This window comes from Sarcophilus harrisii, chromosome 1 (assembly GCF_902635505.1).
Source record: "Sarcophilus harrisii chromosome 1, mSarHar1.11, whole genome shotgun sequence".
Lineage (NCBI taxonomy): Eukaryota > Metazoa > Chordata > Mammalia > Dasyuromorphia > Dasyuridae > Sarcophilus > Sarcophilus harrisii.
The window spans coordinates 660,296,862-660,305,811 of record NC_045426.1 but is presented as its reverse complement, the minus strand read 5'-3'; the positions used below and the strand labels follow the sequence as shown (position 1 = coordinate 660,305,811).

At 38.4% G+C, this 8,950-nt stretch overlaps 1 protein-coding gene across 1 annotated transcript; it reads right to left on the bottom strand.

Moving 5' to 3' along the window:
- Positions 1-3,299: 3,299 nt before the first annotated feature.
- HSH2D (hematopoietic SH2 domain containing) lies at positions 3,300-8,950 on the bottom strand. Its single transcript, XM_031948195.1, has 4 exons — positions 8,817-8,950; positions 6,553-6,642; positions 3,405-3,570; positions 3,300-3,314 (listed from the first exon to the last, which is right to left on the bottom strand). The coding sequence occupies exons 1-4, from the start codon at positions 8,909-8,911 to the stop codon at positions 3,300-3,302; spliced, it is 366 nt and encodes a 121-aa protein (XP_031804055.1). The 5' UTR covers positions 8,912-8,950.

Below are 8,950 nucleotides of genomic sequence, written 5' to 3'. Positions count from 1 at the left end.
AGAAGAATTTATAGCATTTTATGGTAGAGTCAAGGAGCTCTTGACAGACTACAGCATTGGGCTGAATTTCATTGAGGTGTAATTTTTAGGGATAAACATGAAGTCTTAAACTTGGATTTGAGAAATCAACTTCACAGTCAGTAATCATTTACCAAAAACTTCCTAAGTGCCAGGCACTGTGCTAAAACTGAGCATACAAACGAAGGCAAAAGATATTCCCATGCCTCAAGGAGTTGACTTTCTAATGGAAGAGAAAATATGTAAATAACTAGGTACATACAAATTGTATAGTATATATGGAGGGTAATCTCAGAGGGGAATGAATAGGCAATTTAGGGAATGTGGGATTTGAACTGAGTCTTGAAGAAAGCCAGGGAATCCAGGAGATAGAGATGAGGGAGGGGGGCATTTCAAGCACAAAGATAGCATTCCTTTATGTAAAAAATATAGAGATAGGAGACGTAGTATTGAATTCTAGGAATAGCAAGAAAGCTAGAGTAGCTAAATTGTGGGATGTACAGAAGGAAGAGGAGTGTAAGAAGACTGGAAAAGTAGAAAAAGCCAGACTGTGAAGGGCTTTAAATGCCAAATTGAGGATCTTATACTTGATTCTGGAAGTAATAAGGCGCTACTGGTGTTTGCTGACCTACACTGAGGAGAAATCATTTTAGCCCCTGAGAGGAGGATGAAGACCGGGTAGAGAAACCAACCACAACACTATTGCAGTAGTCCAAATGTGAGATGGAGAGGGCATGAAATAATGAGTGGAAAGGATATATATATATATATATATATATATTTTTTTTTTTTATGATGTGATGAAAGTAGAAAGCAATAAGATTTGGTAATAGATTGGAAGAATTGGGTGAGTAAAGTGAGGAATTGAGGATGGCAATGAAGCTATGAGTCTGAGTGATTGAAGGGAAGATGGTATCCTCAATAGCATTAGAAAAATTAAGAAAAATGGAGGATTTAGTAGGAAAATGGTGAGTTCTGTTTTGGACATGTTAAGTTTGAGATGTTTATGAGATAGCCAATTTGAATGTCTAAGGGAATAATAGAACACTGAGCTAGGAATCAGGAAGACTTGTCTTCATGAGTACAAATCTAGCTTCAGATACTTCTTAGCTATGTGACCCTGGGCAATGTAAGCCTGTTTGCCTCAATGTAAAATGAGCTGGAGAAGGAAATGGCAAAATACTCCAGTATTTTTGCTGAGAAAACCCTAAATGGGGTTACCAAAAGTTGAATGCTATAATGTCCAGGCTAGCTCTTTGGAGGGCCTCAGGATCAGTCAGAATCAGGATCAGTCAAAGTCCTTGGTCTTTAGGAGGAGAAGTGAAGGAGGCAGGCAAGCTGCCACTCGGCTCATTAAAGATGAATCCTGTACTCTTGAGTTTGGAGCCTGAAATCTTCTCTCCTCAACTCTGATCTCTCTCCCTCAGCCCTCCACCACACATTCAGCAAGTGCCAATCCTGAGGAGAGCCATCACATCACCATATCATCTAAGAATATGCTTATAGAACTGTCTTAGATGCTGTCTTAGATTCAATACACCTTTTCAGAGTTCCAGCCCTCTACAGGATGCAAATGAAATGACTCAACAATCATAATAGTTTTGGGAAAGAAACTCAGGAGAGAAGATTTATATACCTGAGAATCATATGCAAATGCATAAAGGGAGCTGATGATATCACCAAGTAATTTAGAGAGATAGAAAAGGGCTCAGGACTGGTCCTTGGGGGACACTCATGCTCAGTGGTTAGGCTTAAAATTCTTTAGTTGGAAGGTACTTCAGCATATGAGAATATGAGAGAAGTGTGGTGAGATTAGCAAATACCCAGGAGGAGTTCCTGTGTAGTGACCATCACAAGAACAATAGACTACTGTGAAAATAGAATATCTAAATCAGACATCATTAGCATCAGAGGTACAAGAATTATAGAAGCTTAGATTGACAGAATTAAAAATACCATACTACTCCAGAATCAATTATATGATTCAATCGTCAATTCTAACACAACAAAATCTGTAATTATATAACCTGAGAATTATAGGATCCTAGAATTGTAGAACTCCAGAATAATATGTCTAAAATTATTTATAATTACATTAGTTACATATTACATTATATTAATTAATTATATGAACATTAATTATAATGTCCTAGAATTATTTCAGATAGCTGATGGTACAGTGGATTGAAAACCAGGCTTGGAGTCAAGAAGACCTGAGTTCGAATGTGACCTCAGACACTTAGTAGCTGTCAAGAAAACCCCAAATGAAGTTATGAAGAGTTAGACATAACCAAAAAACAATGAGAGAAATGACTATTAATAACCAACGATTTGGGAAGATCCAGAGTTCCTCCCTTTTTCTAAAATCCTGATTTTAAAAGTTTAGTCTCTTGAAGGATATTGATGATAATGAGAATGAACTCTCTTTTTCAAACCCCATCCAGGTGGGGCAGCCATTGTGTTCTGTTCCAACTTGGGGGGAGCATAAATTCTTTGAATAGATTGCTCAAGACTGGGGAGAATTTCAAATCTACTCCCTCATTATAATATTCATTTTTTTATTATTTGTCAACCAATCAGAGTTGATTGTCATCCTTTTAAACATTTTCTTCCAAAAGAACATATAAGTCATGAGCCCTCCCCACAATAATGATCTTTAGTCTAAGAGAGAGATGGCCAAATGCCATGCTTTTATTAAATGCTGGCATTATTAGTAAAATAATTAAATTACCCCGAAATGACAACCCTTAAACCTTTCTTACTTGCCACAACAACAACAAGAATTATTACACTCTAGGATCATAACACCCTATAATTAGAGTGTGGCAATGGACAGTGTATTGGACTTGACATTGGGAAGGTCTGAGTTTAAGCCCTGCCAACCTTCAATCACCCAAGCTCCTAGTCATTTACTAGTTGTGTGATCCCACTAAGTCATTTAATCTCCAACCTCATTTTTCTCCTCTGTAAAATAGGAACAATACTAGCACCTAATTCTCAGGGCTGTTGTAAAGATCAAATGACATGACATGTGTGGAGTGCTTTGCCCACATTAAAGAACTCTATAAATGTTAGCTGTTATTACAATAGAACTCTTTATTAGTCAGCTAGATTAATCCCGCTAGCTGGTTGTTCTTCTACATATGTTTAGAGGTGACCAACAGAATTGGGACATAGGTCTAGACCTATAAGGAATTCTTCCTCATGAGATCTTCAGATATCTTGCTAGGAGAAGGAGCAATTCTACTAGCTAGCTATTTAACTCTATTTGTAGGTATTGCTCATGCTTCTGGTTCCTGGGAAAGGGTGACCCCAGCCGCCTCCTGTCCATATGGTGGCAGAGGCTCCCTGCAAATACCCTCCCACCCAAAGCCTCTCCCTCTCACCTGGCCACATGGCAGAGTTAGCAGATCTTTGTGAGGATGGAGGGGAGTTTCCTGGTGGAAGCTCACTAGTTCCACTAATGTTGGGTGGATTTCCATTTCTCCAGGGATCACCAGGTTGCCATCAGACAAACACTTGATCATGTAATGGCGGGAGCAGTCCCTGGCTCTGAGGGGAAGAGACCACGAATCAAATTTGTATTTGGGGGGGTGGGTAGTTGAGGGGAGGAACTCTTAAAGCTCAGGGTTGGGGATAAGAATGGAAACCAAACTCTCCAAAATCCCAGTCTGAGGGATGAGAGAGGATTGGTCCTCTTTCTCTAAGGGAATGTGTCAAAGTTATCATGCCTCAGTTCTTGACCAAGGACCAGGTATCATTTTATGTGGAGGAAGAGAGAAAAGATAAAGAAAGGAAGGAGGAGATTAAGGGAAAAGTGGGGAAGGAAGAAGAAAGGTCTGGGAAAGCAGATTTCCTAATGAAAAAGGCTTTTTGTTTTGTTAATTAATTACAATCCATGACAGCTCTCTGAATCAGTACCCATTTCTATTTGTTAATAATTCCTCCAGAGAGACTTATATGAACTGATGCTAAGCGGAATGAATAGAACCAAAAAGTCATTGTACACAGCAACAACGAGACAGATGTGGCTCTTTTCAATAATGAGGTGATTCAGGTTAATTCCAATAGACTTGTGATGGAGAGAGTCATCTGCATCCAGAGAGAGGACTATGGGGACTGAATGTGGATTACAATATAGTATTTTTATCTTTTTTATTGTTGTTTGCTTGATTTTTTTTCTTTCTCATTTTTCATCTGATTTTTCTTGTGCAGCATGATAATTTTGGAAATATAAATAGAAGAATTGCATGTTTAACATATATTGGATTACTTGCTATTTATGGGAGGGGGAGGGAAGGAGAGAGGGAAAAACATTTAGGACCCTAGTTTTGCAAGGGTAAATACTGAAAACTATCTTTACATGTATTTTGAAAAATAAAAAAGCTATTATTTAATAACAATAATTCCTCCAAAGCTGGGCCTAAGTGTCATTCCTGTGGAGAATGGCTTTTTTGAAACAATTGTTACCATAAACTCCAGGGAAAACAAGACTGTCAAGTACTTGTATATAAATAATTAAGGTTTGAAATATGTGTTCTTATCTATTCACTAAAGCAGATCCCTGGAGAAGGAAATAGCAAACCACTACAGTATCTCTGCCAAGAAAACTCCAGATGGGATCACAGGGAGCTGGACACAACTGATATGATAGAACAATGATTCTATTAGTTATCCGTATAACTTTATAAACCAAACTATCCGTTCCCCATTTCCCCTGCCATTACCAATCTCTTATAGATATTGTCACTCCATCATTAGTCTGTGAGCTTACCTAGCTCCTGGAAGAGAGGTGATAGACCTAGGGTGCAGAATTGAGAGGAGGTAGGAGGAAATATTTTTTGGACATAGCCAATATATGGATTTGTTTTGTTTGACTAGCCATATTTATTATAAAGACTTTGTTTTTGTTTTTGTTTAAATGGGAGAGGGAAGTGGGAAAGAGAGAAAGTAGTTGGAAAAAAATAGAATTAAGTTAAAAAGCCACCCCCCCAAAAAAAACAAAACAAAACAAAGAATATAAGTTACTTGAGAGCAGGGATCGTTTTTGTATTTGTATTACTTAACACAGAGCTTGGCATTCAATAATTGTTTAAATTTTTGTTCATTTATTGAAAATGTTATTCACATCTTTAGTTAGAATTCCTTGTATAATTCTCTGGAAAAATTCCCCATGTCCTTTATACTGCAAAAATGCAAAAGAATTTTCATTCAGGACAAATTTGTTTCTTACTTGAAGGGGAGAAGGGAACAATTATTTATTAAATGCTTACCATGTACTGTATTAAGCATTTTGGTCATATGATGTATTTTGATATGATATGCCTTCCAGGGAAGCATAGTGCTGGGTTACTATTGCAATAAAGCTTTGCTCCTTGGCTAAGGAGATGGGTTCAAGCCTGCAAATTCTTTTGAAACATCTCTCAAGACTGGTCTGGGACTCCAACCTTTTGCGATTCCCCTTTCCCAACCTCAACAATTTGATCCTTAAAATAAGGGGATAACCTCCAGGCAACTTCAAATCCTCTAGTACTGTTTGAGACCTTATTGGGAAAATATTTTCCCTCTGAGAGGGAAAGCTTGATTTTTTTCCTCTATTTTCTCTGCTTTATTGTCTTTGTATTTAAGAAGACTTTTGTAAGTACTAAGACAGGTAGAAACCCATGAGAGCTTGTGTTTGTGGAAGCATGTATTTGGAGGTGAGTATAATCTCTATAGACATGGACTCTCAGGGAAGAATGTTAATTTCAATTACTCAATTTTTAAACATTTATTAAGCACCCATTGTTCTAAGTGCAAGAAATTAAAAAAGAGGCAAAATTTCTGCATTGTTTAAAAAGTGGGCCACATGAACTTTGATGAGACTTTCTTCACTTAAACAGCTCCTAAAATTTACACAAATTATTTAAAGTTTTAATTTTATAACTAATTCAGGTTAGGCTCTCTCATATGCAAATATGAGAAATTAGAAGGAGTTTGTCCCCCACCCCCTCCTCTCCTTCTACCTGTTAATTGGGAGAATAAGTCAAACTCGACCTTTCTAGTATTATGAATTAATAAGGGCAGCTTGATGGTGCAGTGGATAAAGAACTGGGTTTGAAATCTGGAAGACTCTTCATGAACTCAAATCCAGCCTTAGACTCTTAGTACTGTGTGACCCTGGGCGAGTCATTTAAGATTATCTGCCTCAGTTTCCTCCTCTTAAAATGATCTGGGGAAAGAACTAGTGAACCACTCCTTTATCTTTGCCAAGAAAACCTTAAATGTAGCCATGAAGTACATGATTGAAAATATTGCAGGATTAGAGATCATAAATTTAAAGCTGGGAAGAGTCTTAGTTATTTAGTCAAACTTCGTTTTACAAACAGGGAGACAAAGGCCCATGGAAATTAAATGGCTTTGCCAACATCACATAGATTATAAAGGGAAAAAAACTGGGATTTCATTTCAAGTCTTAGGATTTTAGCTAGATTTTTATAGTCTACATTGGGTCTGGAAGGGAGGGATCTGTTCCTTTTGGTTTTGTCTCCTTACCTGTAGGACAGAGTGTAGCCCACATGACTTTCACTTATCCGTACTAGGAAACATCCTGCAGGTTTCTTCTGGAGCAAACTTTCAGCGGATCTAGAATATATACAAGCCTGAAATGAACCAGGCCAGATCCCAGGATTCAATCAACCTCTATCTACTCATTTAAAGCCCACCTCCCACCCCCTCACCCAAATAATTCTCCACCAAAAACAGCACTTCTCCATCTCCACCCCCCATTAAAAAATAAAATCTTGTAAACTCAGGTTACTTGCAAATCCCCTTTCTTGCCCCCACTCCAATTATAGAGGTAGAAAGGACTTCAAAAGTTCAACCCCTGCCAGTGCTGGAATCCCCTTCCCAACATGCAAAAAAAAAAAAAAAAAAAAAATCCGATCAAGCTACCTCTGTTGGAAGAACTTTAATAACTGAGGGCTCATTACTTTATTGAATTGCTGGCAAGTTTTAATTGCTAAAGAAGTTCTTGGTCAGACATCTGTCAATTGTCAACTTCCCCTAATGTATACCTTCACAGAAGCAATCTAATTTGGAGGCAGTTTATTAGTTTGTTAGTTCTTTAGTATAAATGATGTGAAGAATTCACAATGGCCATTCTCTCTGGCAAAAAATAGATTTATTTAGGGAAGAGATTACAGACAAAATAAAGGGATACAATAGATATCATGAATGGTGGGAGAGCTTATGAAAGACAAGTTCCTTAGTGGAACTCACAATTATCCAGTGGAAAGGGAGCCCCCCATGAGGTTGGGGCAGGCCCTTAGCTGGCAGGCTAAATCCTAAAATGGACTTAATACCCTAAAAGAGATAGCTGTAAGGAGAAGAAGTGGGGTTGGGAAGCAGAGTGGGGTTAGGGGAGAAGGGAAAGGAGGAGGAAGGGGGGACATGAAAGAAGGGGAAGGAGCAATACAGCACAAGGCTGAGTGCCAATGGCTGACTGACCCAAAGGAAGGCAGCAGCTATGAGATGGCCCATAAGTAGATTTTGTAGGGAAAATTTAACCGCAGGGATATGACATGGCAAGGTGAGACTGCTCAAGACCCCTAGAGAGGGTAGGACCACAGAACTAAACTGATCTCTACCAGTGCCTTTTCCCAGCCTGCCTTAGGGACTCATTTTTTATCAATTTCTCTGCTAATCTCACCTAATATTGAAGGCCTCATCATAAGCATGATTGCCTTAGTCTGGGAATGACTTGACTGGGATTCTGGAGCTGGACCAGCTGCTTCTGGGGATCTTCTTCCATTTTTGAAGCTCTGCATATATAATGTTCTATAGCAGCTGTTGGTTTGATGGTCCTAAACATCTGTTATGATTATATAATTTTTAGTACAAGTTTTGGAATGAGATAGGACAGATGTGGGCCATTCTCTGTACAATAGATATACATGACATAAAAGGTAAGCATTTTGAAATGTTTGTTTTCAAAACTATTTCTTATCCCCATTCTGCAAGTTCAGTTTATGGAGATTTAAACAACTAAGTTTCACAATGGATAGAGCATTAGACTTGGAGTCAAAAAGATTTGAGTTTAAATTCTGCTTCAGTTACTTATTAGCCTTGTTGACAAGCCAATTAACTGTTCTGTGTTTCAGTTGTCTCATCGGCAGAATGGAGATAATAACCCTACCTCATAGGATTGTTGTAAGGATCAAATAATAATGATAATAATAATGAGAGCTAGTGTTTATATGGCACTATAAGGCATAGAATGCACTTTCTATATGTTAACTCATTTGAGACTCCCAACAACTTATTTATTATTCCCATTTTACATATGGGGAAACTGAGACAGAGAGGTTAAATTGCTTTCCACTCAGCTAGTAAGTATCAGAGGCAGCATTTGAACTCAGGGTTTACTGACTCTGTTTATTTATAAATGTAAGTACTTTGGGAATCTTAAAGGGCTATAGAAATACCAGCCATTATCATTATTATTAATAATTTTTTCTGGGGCTCTGCTCTATGCATGGAAAGGGAGAAGTTCAATAGGAAGCTAGCAGAAACATGGAGCTGGGAGTAGTACATCAAGTGGTCATCTGCTTCTGCCCTCCTCCACATTTGCAATATCATCTATTGCTGAGGCTGAGAGATGGATTGCTTTGTCCCTGCACAGAGCTTCTGGGGATTTTCTCTCTAACATCTGGGTTATGGGCACCCCGGATTCCCAGCTATTTGCCCCTCTGACTAGCCAAGATGAAGAGGATGCTTCCCTTTCCCCACTCTGATGATACAAGAGGAGGTAAACTCACTCTCTAGAAATGGCTCCGTGGTACCATATGGGGATCTCATCTTGTACCAGTCTGCTGTTCTGAATCCCTCCAGAAGCAGGTGATGGCATCTGCATTCTATCTTCTGTGTTACCTCTCTAGAGTCCACCTATTAT

What these genes read in the sequence shown, in the direction of transcription:
- HSH2D (XM_031948195.1), bottom strand. Translation starts at nt 8,911, where the DNA reads ATGCAGATGCCATCACCTGCTTCTGGAGGGATTCAGAACAGCAGACTG. An exon ending in CACGGAGCCATTTCTAGAGA is followed by an intron (nt 6,643 to 8,816) that starts GTGAGTTTACCT and finishes TATATATTCTAG; the next exon opens with ATCCGCTGAAAGTTTGCTCC. An exon ending in GGCTACACTCTGTCCTACAG is followed by an intron (nt 3,571 to 6,552) that starts GTAAGGAGACAA and finishes TCTTCCCCTCAG; the next exon opens with AGCCAGGGACTGCTCCCGCC.